Below are 26984 nucleotides of genomic sequence, written 5' to 3'. Positions count from 1 at the left end.
ACACACGGCTAATCCATATTAAGATATACTTTCTCTTAAGCCCCGTACACACGGTCGGACTTTTTGCCAACAAACGTCAAAATGAGCGTTTTCCAAAAAATCCGACCGCGTGTACGCTCTATCGGACAAACTTTTTCGGTTTCAAATGTCTGGCCAACTCCCTTCAGACAAAAATCCACGGAGAAGTCCGATCGTGTGTACGAGGCTTTACACTGTACAATAAGCTAAGATATTAAGTAAGATACATCACTCACTAACTACACTGCCCAGTGCCCATTCGAAAGAACGATACAAGTACACAAATTTACGAACAGACAAAGAAACGGATTTACAAAACACACAAATGAAAATACGAACATACGAATGAAAATACGAACAGACAAAGGATTTAAAATACGGAATGCAAATCGTTCGTTATAGATGTAATTTTTGTTCTTTTGCTTTTTCGGTGTTTCGTATTTTAGTAAGATTGTCCAATCATATGTTCGTATTTTCGCTTGTTCGTTATTTTGCTTATTCGTAATTCCGCAATTTTCGTATTTTGGTTCATTCAGCTTTTCGGATGTTCGAATTGATCCGAATGTACGAATACTAACAAATTTGTACGAAAATCCATTCGTTACGAACGGGAACACACATGTCTAATGTATTTAACCTGTACTTGCTTATTTCTGCACATTCATTGTGAATCTTCCAAATCCAGTATGTACATTTATAGTTAAATGAATACTAAATGTATCATTTCACTGCCTTGCTTTTGTCCAGAAATTAGAAGGGGGTGAAACAAATTTTCCTCACTTTAAAAATATTTATACCACGTTTTCTAGAAGTCTAACGCACTAATGCACCCGCTGTACGAATCATTCTCGGCAATGCCTAATTTGCATTTTCTGTATAGGTTTTCCATGATGCTCACATTAGCTGTATGCGAGTAGATCTGAAGAACTAACTTGGACATCCCGAAACCCCATATTCATTTATCATTGCTGTTCTGTGACATTGAATGAAGTTCAGGAATAGCTAGAGGCCCCACAGAACGATCAATCCCTAACCAATCAATAATTACACCAGGGGATAATATTGATCTGTTGTAGTTCAGCTACAGTTACATCAGTGCCAAAAATATTATGTATCTGAAACAAGATAAATTGGTGTCTTCTTTTTATTATTAGTAAAGATACAGTTAACTCAAACACTATAGCTAATAATGTAGCCTGGGTTGGTCTCCTCCATCTTGCGTTCAATGGCTTGGACAAAAGGATAGGTAATCTTCTCACATGTCACTCGACAGCCTAAAAAAAGAGCCCGTGCCATTGACTTTCACCACTCACCCCCGACGTGGTTGAGGTACGTCATGGAAATCCATCTACCTTTCCTCGGGGCATGGAGAACTCAATAGGACAGACGGGTACTGACACACAGATAAGATACAGACAGCAAACTGAGAGGTTGGAGACGGACAGGAAATTCAGAGCATTAAGCTAATTTAGGACAAGAGAGTAGGCCAAATGATGGATTTAATAAGCTGAAGAAGGTAGAGTAGATAGGCCAGGTATGACCATCTCCTAGCTTTTGTTAGTTGAACTTCAAGCAATCATTCCAGTTCAACTAGGGAGAAACAGAGAGGGAATTGGGTAAATTTTGAGATCAGTTAATCTGAGGTTTTCTTTTACTACTGACTGCAAGCAATATGTCTTCATCCATCATTTGGCTTCAGGTCAGGTGAAGAGGTCCACCTGTGATATGTGGAAATTTTTGGAGCGGTCCAAATTTAGCTTTGGCATCTCGACTTTGGGTTTGAGTAGTTGACCCTTTAACGAGCTTTAACAGAACCTATAGATTGCAAAAATAGACAGATAAGAAAGAATTGTATTTCAGGAGAAGGGTATAGTTAAGGTAAGATGAGAACCATACAAGAAGGTGATGAGAGTGAAGGGAAGGAGGAACTGACCAGAAAAGAAAGCTCTAACCGGAATATGAGAGATTCGGTGGGTCACGAAGACTTTGAAGAGTTTGTTTTGAACTTTGAAGATTACGACCTTTGGGAATCTATCAAGAACCATCTTACCCTTCCTGATGGAGACAGTGTTGGTAAGTAAAAGAGACTATTTTGTTATGCTGAAATAATGCTGAATTTTAACAACAAATCTTTTTTAATGTATACTCATCATTGCAGAAGTATGTGGGCTGAATGAAAACTTATATAGCGCAGCACATGCGAACTTAATCGCCTCTGGGCGCTTGTTGTTCCTGTCTCCTTTGGTATCAAAAGAGAGGAGTCTTGATCTTTCTCCTGAACGTCAAGTGGTTCTCCTCCAACCGAATGCTGGTTGGTAAAGCGTTCCATAGTCTAGGCCCTTGGACCGCGAATCTCCTTTCTTCTTTGGACTTGTATCTGGAGGAAATTTTGATTGGTGGATCGCAGAACGCGATTGGGATTATGAGCTTTTATTTTTTCGCATAGATAATGGGGAGCATTCCCATAGATACATCTATGCGTTAGACAGAGTGCTTTAAAAGTGATTCTGTCTTTTACTGGTAACCAGTGAAGGGTTCTCAGTGAAGGTGAGATTGATTCCCAAGGTTTTTTCCCAGTCACAAGTCTAGCGGCCGTATTTTGAACGACTTGTAGACGAGCGATTTGGTACTTGGGGAGTCCGAGGTAAAGGGCATTTGCATAGTCCAATCTTGAGTTTACAATAGCTCCCACCACGACCGCTATGTCTTCCCTGGGAATAAAAGGAGTAAGTCTGCGTAGTAGGCGCAGCAGATGGTGAGATCCGCTGACTACTGACCCTATTTGTGCGTCCAATGTCATGTGAGAGTCAAAGATGACCCGAGACTTTTGACTTTGGCGCTAGGGGTGATGATTTTGCCCAGAATGGGCGGGGGGGGGTCCAAGTTGTTGTAGGTTGATTCATACGCTTGGCGTGAAACAGGAGAAGTTGGAGGAAAACCACATGACTTTCAGAAGACAGATCAAAACTCTGCTCTTTTGATGTCATGAGACACGAACAACTAGCGCCCAGAAGCGATTCAGTTCGCATGCGCCGCGCTTTATAAGTTTTTCATTCATTCATTCATTCATTCATTTTCTCTCCGTTGAGTTTAAGATAACTCTTTGTCATCCAGTCCTCTATCAAAGAGAGGCATGTCTCTAGATTGAGGTGATGATCCTTTTTATTGCAAATTTTATTGCAAATGCGGAAATATAGTTGCGTGTCGTCTGCATATGAGTGGTAGAGCAGTTTTTGACTGCTAATAATCTCAAAAAGAGGGCGAAGATAGATGTTGAATAACACCGGCGACAGGGGGATCCTTGAGGGACTCCGCACGATAATGTGCGTTTCTCAGAAGTGAAAGGTCCTAACTTCCCTATTTGCGATTGGTTTTCCAAAAAAGAGGAGAACCAAGATAAATCGCCTTTGCTTCAGAGAAAAGTCGGTATTGCTTAGCTCCATACCTGTTCCTTGTCAATAACTACTTATTTACTCATGATAGGTGTATTTTAAAGGTGACATATCAGGATAGGAAATAGCCAATTGACAACTTATTTTTGAAGAAAAGCTTTAATCCCTATGTTTTCTATACTACTTTATAAGCCACTAGCATGGGATAGATCATGTGGTGTGAGTTCATAGGGTGCATATTTGTTCTAGGTGACTAAATCACTGAGTAGCAAAACAAAATAAAGAATTACAGCTCCAGAGTTTGAACCTTGAAACAACTGATTGAGCAGATTATGAATCCCACTATATTTACATGTTTAGGAATAGGTTTATTTTTAAGGGTTCCCACTTTCTTCCTGAAGGTGGAAAGCCTCTTTTACAGTACCAAACTTGCTTTTGATTTAGCAGGTCCTCCAAAATGACCCACTCTGAAATGTAGAGAATACTCCTGGTGTTCGCCTTACCATAGGTAAAATTGCCCCAGCGTCTATAGAATGAAAAAAATGCCCCAGTGTGAAACGCGTCTACGTGACCTCGTGTTGGTGTCTTTGGTGTTATCACTTTGAACAATAAAAAGCAATCAGAATTCCTGAATGTGGAGCCATTTATTTTCTTACAAGTTTGCCACGGAGGCGGGTCGGGGCTGGCACTCTACGAGACATTCCACCTCAGGTTATCATCATACACCTGGAGCAGCAGTTCTTTTTCTTTACAAAATGCTCCAAGGTGGAGGAAAAAAAATGCCCCAGCACTGGTGACCAGTAGATGTTTAGTACAAGGTGAAATGTACCAGCATTGGAGGGCAATAGGATTTTTGTAGGAGGAAATATGCCTCAATTTTGGTAGTCAGTAGGAGGAAAAACACCACAGTATCAGTGTTAAACAGGAGAAAAAAATACCCCAGTGTCAGTTGTCAATGAGAGAACAAATGCCTCAGCATTGGGGGTCAGACTCAGTAGGAGGAAAAATGCCCTGTGTTGGTTCTTCAAATGTAGGAAACCCTGGATAGTTTTGATGGGCATCTGCTGATTACAGGCACCTTGGCCTAGGGGATTTACTTTTATGGTAGGACATATTTTGGACCTGAAAGACTGCGGGACACTTGAGGGGCATAAGCAACGACATGCAAGCCAGATTTCTGCCCAGATGTTTTGGGGAGAATGCATAAAATTGTGATCTTTCAGCAGACAAAGACCTGGGTGAGGAGATACTCTTCTCATCCCAGTGCAACAATTCTATACGTTTAGCAGCAAGTTATTAGCCTTCAAAATACATGCCTATTAAGCATAAAACAGTGCAGGCTGTTCTATTGAACCCTAGAGTTCCTCCAGAGGTTATCGGGGATCCTTAAGCAATAAACAATGGCAGAGTGATCTCCCACCTACAATAACTACCAATATAAGGGGGCAATTTCCCACTGACATCCAATGTAAGAGGTCACTTCTGCACTGATCGTTCTAGGCATCCTTGAGAGCTCAAAATGGTTTAAAAAAATCCTTCAGGGTAAAAAGGTTGAAGATGCTGGGTTAGAGGGTGTAGCCTCTTGCCCCTCCATTATTGTGCTGCCTTTTTTATCCTCTATTCCACAGGCTACTACAGAACATTGCTGGTGGTGTTGTTTGCTTCAAGCCATACTTATTGGTCACTCTTGTTATCTGGACCAAATTTCGATTCACTTGAAAGCGCAGTCATCATTGAATACAAAATGGCTTCCTCACTGCTCTGATGTCATTTACTTTTAGAATATTGACTCTGCCCATAAAATGGCTGCTCTTAAAGGGACACTAAAGGCGAGATTTTTTTGGTTTAAAAATAACAAACATGTTATACTTACCTCCGCTGTGCAGTTCGTTTTGCACAGAGTGACTTGGATCCGTGTCTTTTGGGGTCACTCGGCAGCTGTCTCTGCTCCTCCTCGCAAAAGCTTTCCACGCTCATGCAAACTCCCTCGCATGGTGGAAAGCTTTTGCGAGCGCGCTCCCGTGATACAGCGGCGGCCATAGCCGCTGACTGTATCACTCGGCCCCGCCCCCGGCGCGCCGCGTCATCCGCTGTGATTGACAGCAGCGCCAGCCAATGGCTGCGCTGCTATCAATCCGCCCAGCCTAGCCAATCAACGGCCAGGCTAGGAACCGAACAGGAGGACGAGAACGCGCACTGGACTTTCGAGGGGTAACATAAGTAGTTCGGGGGGCCGGTGCTGTCAGATGTTTTTTTACCTTAATGCATAGGATGCATTAAGGTAAACAAAACTTTTACCTTTACAACCCCTTTAAAACAGGTTGCAAGTATGGATGCAGATAAAATATTTCTTAGGAAGGTATATAGCACAGTTTTACAAACCATAAACAGCTTCCTGTATTCTTTCCGGGTTTTTTTTTTATAAAAATGGTTAACTTATGGTTAACTTAAAAAAAAATCTATACAAATAATAAATGATCGGACATTCCGACAACAAAACCATGGAATGTTGGCTCAAACTTGTGTTGCACACACACACGGTCACACAAATGTTGTCGTAAATTCCAAACGTCAAGAACGCGGTGATGTACAATACTATGACGAGACGAGAAAAATAAAGTTCAATGATTCTGATCATGCGTTGAATTGATTCCGAGCATGCATAGGATTTTTGTGCGTCGGAATTGGCTACAGATGATCGCAATTTCCGACAAGAACTTTTGTTGTCGGCAAAATTGAGAACCAGCTCTCAAACATTTGTTGTTGGAAATTCCGACAGCAAATTTCTGATGGAGCGTACACACGGTCAGATTTTCCGACAACAAGCTCACATCGAGCATTTGTTGTTGGAAATTCCAACCGTGTGTACGTGGCATTAGAGTAGGCATAGCCAAAGTATGACCATCTCCTAATGTTTGTTCCAATAGCCAAAAATAAGCTGTAGGTATGTACTTTGTTTTGCATTTATCTATAGTTCGCAAACTTGTTTATTTTAAAGGATGAGTGCATTGTGAGCCCACAGCATCCGCCCAGATATTGCATTGTTTTAATTCTTTCACACTGATGGACGGTGACCTGATGTGCTTGCTGTGGATTATGGCACCCCATCTCTCTTTGCTCTGCTTGGTTAGATAAACCTGGTAGGCTTTATACTGATCTTTATGGGTTATTTATAACTATACTTATTTTGATTGTCTACTTTGTGTAGTTATGAACCTGGAGGAACCTCCGGCACTGCGCAGACAGCTGGTGACGAAGTGTCGGGGGAGCAGGAAAGATGCCACTGTAGTCTCCCCACAGATGAACTGGACTAAGAAAAAACACGAACGGAAAGGACCCCATGAGGTGATATTCATATCTCCCAACTGTCCCTGATTCCGACGGACTGTCCCTGATCTGGAACAATGTCCCTCTGTCCCTCTTTCCTCCTCATTTGTCCCTCATTTTGGTCTGATCTATATAGTTGTATATAAAATGCACTTTTTATCTTTCAAAAAATGTTTCCCGGTGCTAAACCTTTCATCCAATTTCTAAATTGCTGCATCTGTAAAAGCCAGTATAAAGGAATAATAGTTGTAAAGCAGCACTTGTAGGATTTACCGTATTTATTGGGGTATAGCGCGCACCCCTAAAGTTGCAGCAGATTCCTGTGGAAAAAAGTTTTTTTGTACTTACAGTTTTGGTGTCTTTTGCCGCGTCCATCGGCGGCCTCGTCGGGTCCGGCGTCCGTCTGCGGCTTCGGGTGTCCTCTTCGTCGGGTCCGGCGTCCTTCTGCGGCGTCCTCCCCGCTCGTTTCCCACGCCGAGTTTGAATACTGCGCCGACATATAAAGAGCGCAGTACACTCGTGTATTGTCGGGCAGGCTTGGCAACTCTCGCGCTGACGTCCTGTACGTCCAGGACATGAGCGCGGAAAGAGCCGAGACTGCCCGACTATACCCGAGTGTACTGCGCTCGGTATATGTCGGCGCAGTATTCAAACTCGGCGCGGGAAAGCGGGTATCGGCGTATACCGCGCACCCACGATTTTGCCCTGATTTTCAGGGCAAAAAAGTGCGCGGTATACGCCGATAAATACGGTAGTTTTTTTTTTTTTTTAGTTTTTTGGTAGGGGGTGTGACCTATGCCATGGGGCATTATTACAATTTTAATAAGTTGGAAGCAGACTAGCCTAGTAGAACCATGTGCCTTCCTATTGTGCATGAAAACACCAGACCAAAATACATACGGTACACATAAGAAGTCTTCATTTGTCTCTTTGCAGGCATAAGATGCCATACAATGTACCAACCTTATGCCCCCAGTTGATCCAGATGAATCATGTACATGTACCAAAAAATGCAGGGTATCCCCCATGTTGAGGACATGTGACCTGGTACACATAAAAAAAAAAGAGAGAGGCATGAACTTGCCCCCCTCCCCCTTTCCTGGCCTGCCAGGTATGTATGCTCAGATACATGTCTGGTATGGATTTTTGGGGGGACTTCACACTTTTTGGATTTTTGCATGGGGTTCCCTCTTATACAATTTAGGGGGACAACTCACACTTTTTTTAAGCATTTGGTCCTCTTTAAAGATCATACCAGACCTGAAAGGCCTGATATAAATTATGGGGACCCCCATGACAATTTTTTTGCTGGTGATGTCCCTGGTTGTTAAGGGCTCGATGGTGCCGACCCCACTGGTGTCCTTAACAACCATTGAAAGCAGGAAGCCGTCGTGTATAACAGCGGTGGTAATACTGCTATTATACATGGCGTTTGGCTCCGGTGGAACGGGTAAATGTTTGGTCTGGACATGTGTTTGGACTGAACCTTAAACTCATCCCAATTCACGAGAGGTAAACTATGGAAGACTTTGCATGACTAGCTGTTAAAACATGTTAAAGCGGAGGTTCACCCTAAAACTTTTTTTTTTATGTACCATCCCATCCAGCATACTTGCGTTAGCTATAGTATGTTTTTTTTTTTCGCCGCTGTATTTACTGCTTAATCGCTCAGTTTTGTTTCAGACTCCGGCGGGGAAATAGGCGTTCATATGAAGAGGAGAACATGATTGACGTCTGGCTATGGCGCGTCACGCGTTCCGAAAATAGCCGAAATAGGACTCGGATATATACGGCGCCTGCGCAGTCAGCTCCTAGTCTGTGCGCAGGCGCCGTATAGCGCCGTGAAGAGCCGAGTCCTACTCCCGCTATTTTCGGAACGCGTGACGCGCCATAGCCGGACGTCAATCATGTTCCCCTCTTCATAGGAACGCCTACTCCCCGCGGGAGTCTGAAACGAAACTGCACGATTAAACGGTAAATACAGCGCAAAAAAAAATAAAAAAACATACTATAGCTGACGCAAGTAAGCTGGATGGGATGGTACATAGATGTTTTTTAGGGTGAACCTCCGCTTTAAGGATGATCCTATCCTGTGGAAGACTTCTGCCACCTCTGCTCACAACTGGTTCACTTTTTTTGTTTTTAGGTGTTTGTGGAGCTGAATGAGTTGGTCACTGATGGGGTGCAGGAGATGCAGTGGAAGGAGACGGCTCGCTGGATAAAATTTGAGGAGGATGTTGAACAAGAGACCTCCCGATGGGGCAAACCTCATGTGGCTTCCCTATCCTTCCGTAGCTTGCTGGAACTCAGGAAGACCATTGCACATGGTGGGTTTTAAAGATCAACCCAGATAGAAAGCAATTGAGCTGCAAGTTTTAAAATGACTTGCTAAGCTATTGCTAGACTTGCCAGGCATCATAAGTTTGTTGCACAATTGCAGCAAGTTAATTGTGCAACAAACTGTCTCAGGTTAAAGTGTTTCGGCTGTAGCAGCCTTCATCATAGATCTGAGGAAGGCTACTATAGCCGAAACATGTCAGCCTGATACAGTTTTTAAAGTAGCCAATAAATATTTGCATTTCTATGGATGACACTGAGTGGCCAGCTTAAAGTGACACTAAAGCTTACATTTTTTTAAAAATAACAAACATGTCATACTTACCTCCACTGTGCAGTTCGTTTTTCACAGAGTGGCCCCGATCGTCCTGTTCTGGGGTCCCATGGCAGCTCTCACGGCTCCTCCCCGCAAGAGCTAACCCCCTCTGGGAATCTCTCTCCTGAGGGGGTTACCTTGCTGGCTATAGCCAATGATTGTATGACTTGGCCCCGCCCCTGGTGGCCGCGTCATTGGATTTGATTGACAGCAGCGGGAGCCAATGGCTGCACTGCTATCAATCTATCCAATGAAGAGCCGATCAGGCATGGGGAGAACGACGCGGGATCGCGCCCTCGGAAATTCGGGGCTCAGATAAGTAAAGCGGGTGCTCTGGGGTGACTGCAAGGTGTTTTTTCACCTTAAAGAATATGATGCATTAAGGTGAAAAAAACACTTTAAAGGGTCAATAAAGGAAAAAAAAAATTTCTTTAAAATAACAAACATGTTATACTTACCTCCACTGTGCAGTTCGTGGAGTGGCCCCAATTCACGTCTTCTGGGGTCCCTCCACGGCTGTCCCTGGTCTTCCCCGCAAGAACTCATCACATTCATGCGAGAGTGCTCGCATGGTGATGAGTCCTTGCGGGCGCGCTCCCATGATACAGCGAGCAGCCATAGCCGCTCGCTGTATCACTCGGCCCCGCCACTTGGCACGCCGCATCACTGGATGTGATTGACAGCAGCGCCAGCCAATGGTTGCACTGCTCTCAATCTATCCGCTTTAGCCAATCAGCGGCCAGGCTGAGCGGCGAAGAGGATCTCGGGACCGAGCGCAGGACTTTCGAGGGGTCAGGTAAGTAAAATGGGGGCTCGGGGGGGGGGGGGGGGCGGCATCATCAGATGTTTTTTCACAGATTTTCATAGATTGCATTAAGGTGAATTTTTTTTTTCCTTTACAACTCCTTTAAGTTTACTACAAGTTTGCTATGTGAGTGCAGAGACACTCTAGCCAGATCAAAATATGTAAACTCAATTTCAACTTAAGATGTAAACCCTGAACAAGAAAAAATCCTGAAAAGGGAAATGAAAGCAACCACCTCATCTAAGGACGGGTATTTTCTACCTCAATCTACAGCGTATATGTGGTCAAAACTTCCTTCCCTTTTCCACTGAAGAGTTGCAGGCGTAGCATGTCAATGACACAAGGTCATTGACTGATAGATGTCTGTAGTGCAGAGTATATAGTGCATAGAAAGGGCAAGGGGAGCAGCTGGGCCTACATCATATATATATATATATATATATATATACAGTTATTTACTTTCTAAGTTTACACAAATGCATATCTGACAGAAGAACAGCAGAAAAGCTCCACCTTTTATCATTCAAAATAATTTTATCATTAAAATCCATCTTTAAGCTTCAGTCCGAGACTTTGCCTAGGCTGATTGGAAAAATAAAAAGAAACCCTCTAGGTCAGACTTTGGAGGCAGATTGGAACAACAATATGCTTTTCATAAAAAGATACATTTTATGAAACATCGATATATATACAATATAAAATAGTTGTAAATGCGTGAACCCCTATGTGTCAACGCGTTTCGCTGGATCGCTTCTTCAGGACACACATGGAGGGTATAGGAACAAATTTCACTCATCCGGACATATGCCACCGCCTGCACAGGACCTTCCCTGGATGGGCGCCGTAGCACCGAGATAACCAGAACCAGGGTCCAAATTTTAAATATATAACAAAAATAGTTGAACCTCTAGGGGCAAAGGAGAACTGGTATAGTACACTTGTCATCAGAGGGGAATCATGTATTGGTTGCACTGACATCAATAGTCACATCCACTCCAGACCGTGATTACAGCCTATTTAAAGCATAGCAAGGAACTCATCCATTTCACGGCTCCAACTGCATAAACCCACAGGGTTCCCGTCAGAGCCCCCTTAGATCAGAGTCCCTATAAAATGTCTCCCCTTACTTTGGAGTCCCCCTTTATATCAGGGTCCTCATTAGATCCCCCTTATATCAGAGTCTCTATCAAAGTGCCCCCTTACTTTGGAGTCCCCCTTTATATCAGGGTCTCCATCAGAGCCCCCTTAGATCAGAGTCCCTATAAAATGTCCCTCCTTACTTTGGAGTCCCCCTTTATATCAGGGTCCTCATTACAGCCCCCTTATATCAGAGTCTCTATCAAAGCGCCCCCTTACTTTGGATTCCCCCTTTATATCAGGGTCCCCATCAGAGCTCCCTTATATCAGTGACCCCATTAATGTTTCCCTTACATCAAAGTCCCTTACAGACAGGCACCTGTATCATGTACCTGTATATCTCCCCCTGAGAATGTTAGTGGATGTGACTATTGATGTCAGTGCAGCCAATACGTGATTCATCTCTGATGACAAGTGTACTATACCAGTTCTCATTTGCCCCTAGAGGCAAAACTATTTTTATTATATATTTAAAATTTGGACCCTGGTTCTGGTTATCTCAGTCCCATGTGGCCCATCCAAGGAAGGTCCTGTGCAGGCAGTGGCATCCGGATCAGTAAGATTTGTTCCTATACCCCCACATGTGTGTCCTGAAGAAGCGATTAAGTGAAACATGTTGACGCATAGGGGTTCACACATGTTCTGATGTCATAGCCAGCCACTGCAGCTCCCGGTCAAGCCAGAATGACAGCACAGCACCCCCTACTGGACACTAATAAGAACAGACACTACACTTCATCCTAACCAAAAGGCTGAGAAGCGATAATCTGCTGCAAGCAAGTGGAGCATTTCCTCGCTCACCTCTTCTCCAATGATCACAATGCATTATTGTAACTTTGTAGCAAGTCACCCTAGTGTAAGGTGACCAGATTTTTAAAATGAAATCCGGGGACATATTTTTTCTTTACTAGTAATGGCAACAATCAGCGTCTCTCTACCCGTTGCCGCTCCCGCCTCACAGCCTCTCAAGTCTTACTCTCTGGGCCCCGGTTACTACTGGATGGGAAGCGGAGGAAGATCACTCCACCAGGGAAGGCAGGGAGATAGGCGGGTGGCTGGCCAGGATTTGAGCCAAGGCAGAAGAACATGCAAGCGAAGCTAAATGGGCATGCGCCCGAAACTGAAGAAATATTCCCTCCGCTCCGACCAGCACATGATCATCAGAAAGGGGCACAGATAATGGGAAAAATACAACCCCCCTATGCTAGTAGGCATGGCGGAGCGGGGGTGTGTAATTCAATTTTTTTTTTTAATTCTGCACTGATTGTCTTTGAAATTGCCCCTGCCCCCTATTAAATCCCATCTGGGGACAGACTTGGTCCAGGGACAGTGTCCACAATCAGGGAACAGTCCCCTGAAACTGGGGATGTCTGGTCACCCTACCCTAGTGAGAGACTGCAGTTGGGGCTGATCTGTGTCAGATATTTGCAAACAAAGCCAGGACCTCCATGGGCATCAGCTTTTACATGCATACAGTATATTATGTCTGAGCCAATAATAGAGCTGGGGAAAAAATCGATTTGAATCCTGAATCGAGTTGCAAGGTCAAATCGATTCAGGTTTTAAAGCAATTAATTTTTTTAGATATTTTTTTTTCCACCAGGACCGGTGCCGACACCGCGCCAGTCCTGAGGGGCTGCAGTCAGGAGTTTTTAGGCGAGGCCGTGGCTTTGGCCTAGTCTGCGAGACTCAGGACTGGCGCGGTGTCGGCGGTGTCCATAAAAAAAAATCAAATCGATTTGAATCGTAAATCTAGTTTTTTATTTAAAAAATCGCTGATTTTTTGGGGAGGGAAAATCGCCCAGCCCTAGCCAGTAACTCAATCAACAGGTGCTGACTCTGGATGTTACCTGAATAAAAATGGCTCTGTCCTAGGCAAAGGGGGAGTATTGTAATATCTGAGAGAGGTAATAAATACCTGCAAGTGATAAAATGACACATTTCTTAGCATGCATGCACTTGTCATGAAAATATACAGGCCCGGATTCAGATACGAGATACGACGGCGTATCTCCTGATACGCCGTCGTATCTCTGAGTGCGGGCCGTCGTATCAATGTGTGACTGATTCAGAGAATCAGTTACGCATATATTTCCCTAAGATCCGACCGGTGTAAGTGTCTTACACAGTCGTATCTTAGGCTGCATATTTACGCTGGCCGCTAGGTGGCGCTTCCGTATAGTTAGGCGAGGAATATGCTAATTAGGTATTTACGCCGATTCAGAAAGGTACGTCTAGCCGGCACATTTTTTTACGTCGTTTACGTTAGGCTTTTTTCGACGTCCCCTGCTATATGAGGCGTAGCTAATGTTAAGTATGGACGTCGTTCCCGCGCCGAGTTTTAAAATTTTTACATCGTTTGCGTAAGTCGTTCGCGAATAGGGCTTTGCGTAAGTTACGTTCACGCCGAAACCAATGAGGCTTTGCGGCGTAATTTCGAGCATGCGCACTTCGTAAAATACATCAGAAACTTGGGGTCAAAGTGAATTTAAATAAAACACGCCCACATCAAACACATTTGAATTAGGCAGGCTTACGCCGGACGACATACGTTACGCCGCCGTAACATAGGGCGCAAGTCCTTTCTGAATACAGAACTTGTGCCCTAATTTACGGCGGCGTAACGTATCGCAGAAACGTTACGCCAGCAGATAGATAGACAAATCTATCTGAATCCGGCCCACAGTATATTTGGCGCTAGGCCCTCTATAAGCTCATACAAATCTAAAAAAGCCTTTTAATTCATTTCTCCCTACAGGAGCAATCCTTCTAGACTTGGAACAAACTTCTATGTTGGGAATAGTTCGGATGATTGTGGATTCAATGGTTGTTTCAGAGCAGATCAGAGCGATAGATCGCTCAAACGTCATGCGCTCTCTGCTGCTGAAGCACAGGTAATGTGTGCTATCCATCACTAGCTCAGCTATGGGCTCAATTAGGCTAATTGGTTGTTGGCCTCTAAGTACTTCATTGCATGCTGGTATGTATTACTGGCCAATCTGGCAATATTCTAGCTGGAGGCATATTGGGCCATATTCTCAAAGAATCTCCGCCTGCTTCGCTTAGGGCACTTACACTCCGCTGTCCCAACTTACTGGAGCAGGTGTTGTATTCCCCAACCACTTGCTCCATAAGTTGGGACAGCGGAGTGTAAGTGTCCCGGCGTAGCCTGGCGGATCTCCAAGGGGGCGGCTTCTATTCAAATGAAGCGCGCCCCCGATGCAAAAGAACTGGGCATGCGCCGGGCTGCAAAAAGCCCAGTGCGCATGCTCCAGTTCTCGGCGGAAAACGTCAATGACGCCGACGTGTGCGTCATTGACGTAAAGTCGTATTCAAGAACGACTTACGTAAACGACGTATCCGACGAAAAAACACGACGGGGACCCGACGCCATCCGTAACATGGCCTACGCGAGACTTGCGGAAACTTACCCCTCATATAGCAGGAGTAAGTTTCCGCTTACGCAAAGGACGTTAGCGACAGTTACGCGACGCGAACTCGTTCGGGAATCGGCGTAGAAGGATCATTTGCATATGCAAATGACTCCTTCACGTAAATGCCATCTAGCGGCGGCCGGCGTCATTGCATTTAAAATCCGCCAGTGTAAGTGACTTACAGATGGCGGATCTTAGGTGTATCTATGCAAAAATGATTCTGAGAATCAGGAGCATAGATACACTGGCCAAAAAAGGGAGTTACGATGGAGTATCCTGAGATACTCCATCGTAACTTCTCTGAGAATATGGCCCATTATATATATATAATGCAAGGGAGAGATGCTGGTGGCTGATTTGTCTTTTTGTGGAAAGAATACTTTGCTGAATTTCTACGACAGTCTTAAAATATTTTTTCCCTTTGCCAGCCACCCCAATGATGGAAGAGACTCCCATCATCCGCGGACTAGCACCACATCCGGAGTGGGAAACCATGTACCAACCAATAGTCCTCAGAAAGAGACCAACACCAACAATGCCCACGCTGACCCAGACAACAAGCAGGTGAGTGAGGGATGGCTGCAGATCGAGAACCATCATACTGATTTTTCCATTCGTCTGTGAGGCTGTCCATTATGCAACCAATATAACATAGGAAGGTGTGCATGGAGTAAGGTGACCATTAAAATTAAATCCGGGGACATTTTTTTTTTTATTGGCAAATGGTAAACTATTTAATACACATATTTTACTCAAATTATATATGCAGTCAGTGGTGTAGTGTGGGTTGTCAGCGCCCGGGGTAGGGCAAGAAATTTGCACCCCTCGCTTTTAGCACTCCCTGAGTCCCTTCCACTGGTACAGTAGTACTGATCAACTTGATTCCTACACTGATCTACCTGACCACTGCACTAACCTACCTGATTCCTACACTGACCTACCTGACCACTACACTCACCAACCTTATCCCTACACTCACTAACCTTATCCCTACACTGACCACTAAACTAACCTACTTGATTCCTACACTATCCACTAACTAACCTACCTGATTCTTACACTGATCTATCTGTTCCCTACCCTGACCACTACACTGACCTACCTGATTCCTACCCTGACCACTGCACTAACCTACCTGATTCCTACACTGACCTACCTGACCACTGCACTAACCTACCTGATTCCTACACTGACCTACCTGACCACTACACTCACCAACCTTATCCCTACACTCACCAACCTTATCCCTACACTGACCACTAAACTAACCTACTTGATTCCTACACTATCCACTACACTAACCTACCTGATTCCTACACTGATCTATCTGTTCCCTACCCTGACCACTACACTGACCTACCTGATTCCTACGCTGACCTACCTGACCACTACACTCACCAACCTTATCCCTACACTCACCAACCTTATCCCTACACTGACCACTAAACTAACCTACTTGATTCCTACACTATCCACTACACTAACCTACCTGATTCCTACACTATCCACTAACTAACCTACCTGATTCCTACACTGATCTATCTGTTCCCTACCCTGACCACTACACTGACCTACCTGATTCCTACCCTGACCACTACACTGACCTACCTGATTCCTACGCTGACCTACCTGACCACTACACTCACCAACCTTATCCCTACACTGGCCTACCTGATTCCCACACTGACCACTACACTGACCTACCCGATTCCTACACTACTCACACCCCCCTACATGAACAGTGTAGATCGGTTGATTTTGCTCAGCTGTCCATGGCCTCCATGATAATCCTTAGGAGCAGGGCTCTCCCCGGCACCAGGTACTGTTCCCGACACCCAGCCGCACCTCAGTATCCCCTGCCAAGAGCTCCTCCAATAGCAGCACCAGAGGGATCATGGGGGACAGGCTGGACTACAGGAGTCCCTGGGCGGGGGGGGCAACACACTTGGGGGGGCACAGTAATGATTTTGCACCCCCAAAATGTTGCACCCGAGGCGTGAGTACCAGATGCCCCCCCTCCATGCCACTGCAATCAGGGAACAAATCCGGGGACAGACTGGCTCCAGGGACAGTGTCCTCAATCCGGTGACTGTCCCCGGAAACCAAATTCATATAGGAACTTTGATGCTGAATAGAATATACTGTGACTCTAGTTAGGCAGTTCTCATAGACAAAAGGACTTCTAGAAGATGCCTCGTGTACAGACAAAGACGTTTTGTAAGAGCAAGAGCGCCACGGTAGAGATTACAAGCCCAAGGTTGGACTCAAGAATTCCAAAGTCACTCAAAAATAGTAATTATAAGTGTTGTGAAGTAGGCCAAAATCAGCAAGGAAACGCTGCTTAATAACACGTATAATTACTCTTTACAAATTATTTTAACACCTTTGAGTCCAGCATGTCAACCAGCACATTAAGCCCCCGAAGAGGGACCCCAACACATCAACCAAGACATTACCTGAATTGGGAGTGGGAGTTATGGTGCAGAAGTGTATATGACCTATGCCCTGGGAGGAAGTAGTACAGGTGATCCGGGCAAGACATGAATTCCAAGACACTTAAGTGCAGTATGTCTTGAGAGATTGAAGATTCTATGGAGTAATAGATAAGCAAATTGGATCACGCTTTGCTGTTTTTTTTGTTGCCTTCCTCTTGATCAACTGTGGGTATAGGATTGTGTACATAGGATTGTATAATTCCCCCCCCCCCCCTTTATTGGTTGAACTAGATGGACTTGTATCTTTTTTCAACCAAAATAACTATGTAACTATATAAGGACAGCAGGGGACGCATATGAGAGGAAACACTGAGAATATGTAATATATAGCTAAAAGCACAATATTTTATTGAAGCGACATTAAAAAAAATATATATATAAATAGACACAGATGCACAGAGAGAAGAATCCCAACGTGTTTCAACTTTATAAGTCTTCTTCAGGGGGTTGATTATCTAAAAGGATCTATTCCAACTAAAGCGAGTACCAGGGGGGAATGACAACTCATGGGACCCCCGGGCAATAGAAGATTATGGCGCCCCCGGGCTTACAGATGGCCACCATGCCAGGTGGCAGTGCAGAGACGGAGCAGCTAAAATCTCGGGATTTTCACATCAAAAGCATGTCGGTTTCGGACATATCAGGGACAGATGTAAAAAAAACACAGATTTGTACATACTGTCCCTGGTTTTACTGAGCCTGGCAACCCTGATGGGGCCCCCTAGTGGCATGAGGCCCTCGGGCAGTGCCCGAGTGCCTCAATGGTCAGTCCGCCCCTGGCGAGTACATAAAAGCCAGAAATTCAAAGTATGTTAGGATGTCTCCATCAAGGGGTGGCACGTGTACCTCCAGTTGTTCAAAATAAGCACAAAGGATAAAAGGTAGGTCCCCAGGGGCCTATAGGGGTTCTTGGGCGTGTGTGCTGTCACCCAGACTCTGGGTTAAGTGAGGACCACAAGGTGCCTGGCTCCTTTCATTTTGGAGAAAGTTAGGTGGTACAGAGATCTAAAAAGATTGAGTGCGGGTGACCCCTCATGTTTTTACAGCAGAAAAAAACAACCAATGTAATGGCGACCAGCTAGTGTGCGCCATCCTCCACCATTAACACCAAGGAAGGGTAGAGGAACACGCAAATGCAATCCTTTCACTATGTTTTTTGGCTCAGCTACAGCCATTAACAGAAATGCTTGGTTTTCATAAGTGTTCCTGTTTAGACAGTGAAGGAGAAGATGATCTTAGGGCTGTTTTATCTAGTGGCTTTAAAATAACAAAAGTCAAATAGGTAGATTCAGGTAGATAGGATTAAACTTGCGGCGGCGTAGCTTAGCCTTTTTAGGCTACGCCGCCGTAAATTAGCTAGGCTAGTAATGATTCTAAATCAACTTACCTGCTAATCTACGGCGGCGTAGCCTAAAACGAGCGGGCGTAAGGGCGCCTAATTCAAATTGGTTGGAGGGGGGCGTGTTGTATGGAAATGAGGCTTGACCTCACGTTTTTTGAAGTTTTTTGCTACTGCGCATGCGCCGGGCGCCTACATTTCCCAGTGCGCATTGCGCCTAAGTACGCCGTACGGGCCTATTGATTTAGACGTGGACGTAAACGACGTAACTCCCAATTCGCGGACGACTTACGCAAACGACGTAAAAAATTCGAACCTCGCGTCGGGAACGGCGGCCATACTTTAACATTGTTATTCCACCTCATAGGTGGAATAACTTTAGGCCGCCTAAGGCCTTACGGAAACGACGTAATTCGACTGCGACGGCCTGGCGTACGTTCGTGAATCGGCGTACAAGCTCATTTACATAATCTACGCCGGCCGCAATGGAAGCGCCACCTAGCGGCCATCCGAAAAATTGCAATCTAAGACAGGACGGCGCTAGCCGGTCTATCTTAGATATGTTTAAGCGTATCTCTGTTTGAGCATACGCTTAAACATATGGCGGCGTATTCGGAGTTAGGTCGGCTTATCTACTGATAAGCCGGCCTAACTCTTTCTGAATCTACCTATATGTTTTTTGATCTGTCCAATTGCTTTGGTTGAGTAGGACTTTGGGAAATTGCCTCACATAGATTGACACCCATATGAGAGTCTTGAACATGGGCTGATTTAAAGTAATGTTTCAAAATGTGCTAGGATTTGGGTTGGTTTTTCCATTGGACTATTACCTTGTTCTTTGCTGTCCTGTTCTGGTGTAGAAAACACTGAATGGTCCCGATGGTCATCGTATAAAGCATTGGAAATTAATGGAGAAGATCCCGGAGCATGCAGAAGCTACCGTTGTGCTTGTGGGTTAGTAGATCAGATTATTCTCTACTTATATTGATTGCAAAACAAGTGATGTTCTGTGTTTGGAAGGAATAAAGGCATAATTACAACAATTATTGTCCAGGTGATGCAGTTAGAGTCTAAGGCCCCTTTCACACTGGGGCAGGAGGAGCGGTGGCGGTATAGCGGCGCTATACTGTCGGAATTGCCGCGGGATTCGGCCGCTAGCGGTGCGGTATTAACCCCCGCTAGCGGCCGATAAAGTGTTAATACTGCCCGCAATGCAGAGGCGCATTGGGGGCGGTATTACCGCGGTTTCCCATTCTTTTAAATGGGAAGGAGCGGCAGTGCCGGGACAAGGTAATCTAGAGCCCAGGGCGAACATTCCAAGTTGCACCCCCCCCCAAGATGTATTAGCATTATGTGTCAGCAAAAATCCCCCCCCCCCCGATTAAGCATATATCCCACCTCCTCCCAATAAAAATCCACCCCCTGCTGAAATCCCCCTCCCAGCACAAATCCCCCCCCCCCCCCCATTCCCCCCAAGCCCAAATCCTCTCATTCCCTATATGCCCCAGCATAAATCCCCACCCCCCCCCCCCCCCCCAAGTACTGCCATACTTGTGTCCTCATCCGTCGAATCCTAAGGAGATGACGTGGCATCCCTTGGACGTTGTCCGAGCTCCGAGAATATACTTGTCTGCTACTGCTACTGCTTCAGACTCACTGTTTGTTTCAGTGGCTGGTCCCAAGAAGGGCCCAGCGGTCTCATCGCCCACTATTTTGAGGTGGACCCGACAGATTCTGATCAGGCTTACGCCATAAAGGGTCGGGCGCCCCCCTATCATGATAAATTCGACCAGGGCAATGGTGCCTCTTGGGGTTCTGACATGAAGTGTCTGTTTCCCAGGTGTGTAAGGCGGTGACCAGGTCGCCTGGTCACACTTTCACTAAACTTTACAAGTTGATGTGAGTGAATCTTCGGATGCTTCTTCGGCCGCAAAGTTTTGCAGGCAGCTGTTTAGAGTTACAGTTGAGGAGCTCTGTTTTGTTTTGGGGTGAAGTTTAATTTCCCACCCCTCATTTTGACACTGCTTTGGGTTGTCCCACTATGTCAAGATTAAGGCTGTGTCCATCCATGAACGAAAAAGAAAATAGGATTTTATGCTCACCGTAAAATCTCTTCCTCTGAGTTCATGGATGGACACAGCACCCACCCCTCTTTTTCTTTAAAGTTTGTACTGCTTGCTCCGAACTGAACTGCTTGGTGCAGGCTGAGAAGATATAGTCAGTGGGACCGCACCCTGGGCCTGGCGGTTCGGTTTTGAAGTTGTTAACACTTTCTGCCTAGTCTCTCCTAAAGATAGGCTATTTCCCACTATGTCAAGATTAAGGTTGTGTCCATCCGTGAACTCAGAGAAAGAGATTTTACGGTGAGCATAAAATCCTATTTTTGTCTGTGCGCGGGAGCCGGCAGTGACGGCATGATTGCCTTTACTAGCGGCACACTCAGTGCACCTGCACCGTTGTCTACGGGCAAAGGAGACATAAATTCATCCCTAAAACCCCTTTCACACTGCAAGCTCTGGCCGTTAGCGTTAAAGTACCGCTCGTTTTAGCGGCGCCTTAGCGCTGTTTAAGTGGTGCTTTTGCGCCGCTAACAGGGCACTTTTAACCCTGAAGAAGGGGCTAAAAACGCCTGTGTTGTGGCACCTCCGAAGCACTTTTCATTTCAATGGACAGGACATTTTGGGAGCGCTGTAGATAGCGCTCCCAAACCGCCCCCAAACGTCCCGCAAGCGCACCGCCCGAGTGTGAAAGGGCACACTGAAATAAATGGGGAGGCGGTTTTTAGGCACTATTTAGAGGCTATTTCTAGCGCTAAAACACCTGAAAACTGCCTCTGTGTGAAAGGAGGTCTTACAGTTTGTAAATCTAAATAAGCACCTCTGGTGCCATTCAGCATTTTGCTACTACTGCTGATCTTCCAGGTTAAATGATGCCTGGTGTCATTTAGCCCATTTCCTGTGAGCCCAGGGCATGAAGTCTTCTTCCTGAGCTCACAGGAATTCAAATCTCTGCTGCATTTATGATCTTCCCACTTCCAGAGGATAAAGATTGTAAAAAGCAAAAAAGGTATGTACGTGGATTTTGTTGGGGGGATGCTCCAGGGGGGTTATGGGGGGGACATACCCAAGCTTGCAGTTGGACTTTTAAGTATCTAGAATTCATTCAGCCAAACAGCAGTGATGATGATTCTCTTGGTCTTCTCTTGGCCTTCTATTGGTGGTAATTGATACAATGCTGATAAAGGTGTTTATAATGTCTATTGTATACCGCAGGTTGCGTGGAGTTCCTGGCTAACCCTGCCACAGCTTTTGTGCGTCTCAACGAGGCTGTCCTGCTGGAGTCGGTCCTGGAGGTTCCCATTCCTGTCCGATTCCTCTTTATCTTGCTCGGACCCAGCCAATCTAATATGGATTACCATGAGATGGGGCGTTCCATCTCCACCCTCATGTCAGATAAGGTCAGTTCTTCCAGCCCTGGTTGAGTCACTCTATATATATAATGTCAGGTGTGAAGACAAAAAACTCAAAACATTTTTGTCCTTCTTCCATTAAAAGTGGTTGTAAACCCTGTACTACCACTTTTACCTACAGGTAAGCCTATAATAAGGCTTGCCTGTAGGTACTGTGAATATCTCCTAAACTTGAACCGTTTAGGAAATAACCGTTTAGGAAATATTCATAGCATACTAGCTCATTATGTTGCTACTTACCTGAAATCGAAGCCCCCGAAGTGCTCCTCATTCGCCGCCATGTCCCCTCGCAGATTCTTCGGCCCAGATTCAGAGACAGCGGCGTATTTTTGTGAGGGCGTAGCGCATCCCATATGCTCTATGCCAACGTAACTCTGATAGGCAAGAGCAGTATTCACAAAGCACTTACTCCCTAAGTTACGTCGGCGTAGCGTAAATGGGCCGGCGTAAGCCCGCCTAATTCAAATTGGGATGGTAGTGGGCGTGTTGTATTAAAATTTGCCGTGCATGCTCAGAATCACGTCGCATATACTCCCAAAGATACGTCGGCTCAATGCTTTTGACGTGAACGTAACCTACGCCCAGCCCCATTTACGTACGACTTACGCAAACAACGTAAAATCCGACGGCTGTTCCGACGTCCATACCCTAACATGACTTACCCCTGCTTTATGAGGGATAACTATACGCCGGACGTACACCTTACGTAAACGGCATAGCTTACTGCGACGGGCGCAAGTACGTTAGTGAATCGGCGTATCTAGGTCATTTACATATTCGACGTGTAAATCAATGGACGCGCCCCTATCGGCCAGCGTAAATATGCACCCAAGATACAACTGCGTAGGAGACTTACGTCGGTCGGATGGAGCCAGAATTCAGACGTATCTGGTTTCAAGAATACGGCGCATAGATACGACGGCGCATCCTAGAACTTACAGGGCATATCAACAGATACGACGGCGTAAGTTCTCTCTGAATCTGGCCCTTCCTGTTTTCACCACTCCGGCGCTGTGATTGGCCAGAGCGGCAAAGACGTCACTCCCGCGCATGCGCCATAGACATCGGCGCCTGCCATTATTGTAAATATCTCCTAAACCGTGGAGGTTTAGGAGATATTTCTTGCACCTACAAGTAAGCCTTAATCTAGGCTTACCTGTATGTGTAAGTTGTGTGGTTGGGTTTACAACCACTTTAAAGGAGAAAGGATTAGAAAGCATACTAGCATACTAGTATGCTAGTATGCTTTCATTCTTTCTGGGACTTCTCTGATCCCTGGGCCCTTGTTTGGCTTTATCTGCAAAGGTGTCTGCTGATGTTTGCCTGGGCTTGAGAAAACAAAGGAATGATTCCGCCTTTTCTGGTGTATGGAAGGAAAGTTGTTCTCTGTCAGGAGCTTGCAGCCAGAGAATTGCTGGATAAGCCAGGGTGAATTATGAAATACTCGCCTTAGATCTAAGCCCAAGCAGCGGTCCCCGTACAGTGGTCCGGCCGGCGATATAACTCCCAGAGTTATTTCTGGGTATTGCGGGCTCAGGCGCTGTGATTGGCCGGATCCACGATGACGTCACTCCCGCGCATGACGGTATCAGCGCGTCAGCTGAAGCAACGACTCGAACGAGCAGTTGCTTCAGTGCGAATGTACAGATAACGTCGGCACATGATGATAAGGGGATATCTCCTAAACTAATAAGAGACAAGCCCAACTTGCTTTCCAATGCTTTACTTCCTGCAGTGTCAGTACATGTGCATTCTTATCAACTCCGTAGCCATAGGCGTGCGCACAGGGTGTGCCAGGTGGCACACCCTAATCACCCCATATGGGGAAAATTCCCCCTTTTTAGACCCCTGATATTTTGACAACGCCCCCTAATGGGTCTTCTAAAAAAAAAATATATATATATATATATATATATATATATATATATAAAATAAAAAAATATATAAATAAAACATTATAAAATATATGTAAATAAAAAATTATAAAACAAAAATTATACATAACAAAATTATAAAAAATAATAAAAAATAAAATTGTAAAAAATAATAAAAAATTAAATAATAAAAATGAAATCTACTTACACTGTCCACTGCCATACTGACACCAATCTCTGCCCTACTGACACTGTCCATTGCTCTACTGACATTGTTAGTATATATACACATACACACACGCATATGTGTTTGAGCCTTGGGGTGCACACCCTAATGCAATGGGCTGCGCACACCTATGTCCGTAGCATTCCCTGTAATGGGCAGACTTTTTTCTGCTCCTAGTCCTAAGCCCAGCTGAAAGAACCCCAGAGCATTCCCCAGCCAGAGTTTTCCAAACACTCAGTAGACTAAATTGCTTGAATAAGGGGCCCACGGTGACCCATGGGGCTAGACCTAAATTGTGCTTCTTCTCTGTCAACTCTACACCTAAGTTCCTCATTCTAAAATGGCCCCATTAAATATACTAGGGAATACAAGAATTCCTTCTAATACCTCCTTACAGACAGTGGCGTCTCCAGCTTTCATATTTAGGGGGGCACATGGGGGGACAGGGACAAAAGTAGGGGGGCCAACTATAAAATGCAATTAAATATATATATATATATATATATATATATATATATATATCCTGGGGCCCTTTACTACGATCCCACTATGGGCCCTTTCACATGTTCTGCAGTGAGCTCCCTTCCTACTATACTGGGGCCCCCCAGGGTGGCAGAAAACAAGAGATATATGTCACCAGCACACCAAGAAAATATAAGGGTCCAAAGCAGTGGGAGAACTATCAGGCCTTGTACTCACGAGCAGACATGTCCGATGAAACCGGTCCGCGGACCGTTTTCATCGGACATGTCTGCCCGGGGACTTCTGTTTGATGGCTGTACACACCATCGAACAGAAGTCCGCGCGTAAACAATACGCGGGGCGTGTCCGCGGTGTCGCCGCGTCAATGACGCGGTGTCGCCGCGACAATGACGCGCCGACGTGGGCGGGCCTGCCTTTTAAATGCTTCCACGCATGCGTCGAAGTCATTCGACGCATGCGAGGGATGGCGGGCGGCCGGACATGTACGGTAGGTCTGTACAGACGACCGTACATGTCCGGGCGGACAGGTTTCCAGCAGACTGTTTTAAAGCAAGTCCAGGAAACAGTTGTCCGCTGGAAACCTGTCCGATCCGCCCGAAAATGGTCCGCTCGGGCCTACACACGGCCAAACATGTCTGCTGAAACTGGTCCGTGGACCAGTTTCAGCAGACATGTTTGGTCGTGTGTACGGGGCCTCAGGGTTGCAAAGGTTGTCTTGCCACCGGGCCCTGGTGTTCTGCCACAGTGGGGATCCCCAGCTGTCCTGTCCCTGCTATTTACAGCGCTGGTCTGGCATCTGTCTCCTTGGCAGCGGCGGCAGTCTATTAGGACCTAGTGCTGGTGACATTATGGGTGCATGCAGGGGAAGGCTGGCACTATTGGTTATAGAGAGCCGAGCCCCCAGCTGGTCACCTAGCAGCAGTAATGCTGTATAACCTTCTCTGTTGACATGCTGATCGGCATGTGATCCAGGTGATGCTCCCAGTCAGATCTAATAAACACAGTATTTATTAGCATCAAGAGTACAACCACATAAATATAATCAACCGTATGATCAGCAGCCATGTGGGCTCTGCCTGTAAAGTGTGGGCTTTGATCAATAAAATCTCTGATATTTATGACTAGGATTTGACTAAGAGCATCACCTGGATTGCATCCTGATCAGCATGTCAGAGAAGGGTCCACTGCTGCTAAGCAACCTGCAGGGAGCTCAACTGTCTACAACCAATAGAGATGGGCTCGGGTGTGTTTGAAATCCCACATGCCCGATCACGCCAGGAAGCCGACACTCCACAGTGCTAATCAATGTATGGGCTGCCTAAGAGCTAAGACCAGCCATAGACAGTTTAAATCTCAGCTGGTTCAGCAGAAACTGGCTGAGATTTGAACCATTAATGAGCAGATTCTCTTATAATTATCACTAGTGGTTGCTGTATAGTCACTAGTGATAATCACTGTTTGTCGGGAGAATATAATTGCTGGGCAGGAGGGATATTCCCCTGTCACCACTGTCTGTTGATGGGGGAATCATGCAAGTTTCTTTCCTGCAATCTGTGGATGCAGGAAAGAAATTTGCACCGTATATTATCTGCCTAACTGAAAGTGAAAGTAAATTGTGAATGTTTTGAAAGAACAGGAGAGGGGGAGGGAGACAGATGGGGGGGGAGAGAAGGGATGGAGATAATGTAGTTCAGTGATTACAGTGTACTGCAGTCTGCAGTGCACACACTTAAACACGGCCCAGGCTAGAATATCTGGTTGTGTGAGCGCTCGCATTATGCAGTGTCGGTGAGCACAGAGAGGGGGAGGAATCCCCCGCAGAGCTGACTGGGGACGCTCTCCCTTTCGGGGAGCAAAATACAAAAATTGCAAAAAAAATAATTATTTTTTGGGGGGGCACATGGTGGGGCACAGCATGATGTTGGGGGGGGGGGGGGTCAGGGCCCCCTCTGCCCCCCCCCCTAGGGACGCCTCTGCTTACAGATGGAGAGTAAAGAAATAGTTGCTTTGCAACTATGCAGGCAAGAGCAAACCAATGGTCACAGCTCAAGGAACCCATAATGATCACTTATGCCTCGTACACACGGTCGGACTTTTGACCGTGCAAAAGTCAGCCGTGAGTCAGTCGGAAGTCCGATGGAAAGAAAGAGAACAGGTTCTCTATCTAAGGTCCATCGGACTTCCCGAGAAAAAAAGTCAGATGGAGGCTACACACGGCCGTATTTTCCAAGAAAAAAAGCCCATCTGACTTTTTTCTCGGAAAGTCCGGCCGTGTGCACAAGGCATAAAACAACCTCAATAATGAATGGCTGCTGCACTGCAGCTGGAATAA

General features: G+C 45.6%; 1 protein-coding gene across 1 annotated transcript in view; it reads left to right on the top strand.

Moving 5' to 3' along the window:
* Positions 1-1681: 1681 nt before the first annotated feature.
* LOC120944151 (anion exchange protein 3-like) overlaps positions 1682-26984 on the top strand; it is a 66241-nt gene continuing 40938 nt past the window's right edge. Inside the window, exons 1-7 of the mRNA XM_040358064.1 lie at positions 1682-2091; positions 6619-6755; positions 8884-9064; positions 14091-14226; positions 15195-15330; positions 19461-19554; positions 21873-22057. Coding sequence (XP_040213998.1) covers positions 1902-2091; positions 6619-6755; positions 8884-9064; positions 14091-14226; positions 15195-15330; positions 19461-19554; positions 21873-22057 — 1059 coding nt within the window. The 5' untranslated portion in view covers positions 1682-1901. The remainder of the gene's footprint in view (positions 2092-6618; positions 6756-8883; positions 9065-14090; positions 14227-15194; positions 15331-19460; positions 19555-21872; positions 22058-26984) is intronic.

The sequence above is a fragment of the Rana temporaria genome, chromosome 6 (genome assembly GCF_905171775.1).
Source record: "Rana temporaria chromosome 6, aRanTem1.1, whole genome shotgun sequence".
Lineage (NCBI taxonomy): Eukaryota > Metazoa > Chordata > Amphibia > Anura > Ranidae > Rana > Rana temporaria.
Note: the sequence above shows the minus strand (reverse complement) of the source record. Positions and strands in the feature narration are given on the sequence as shown.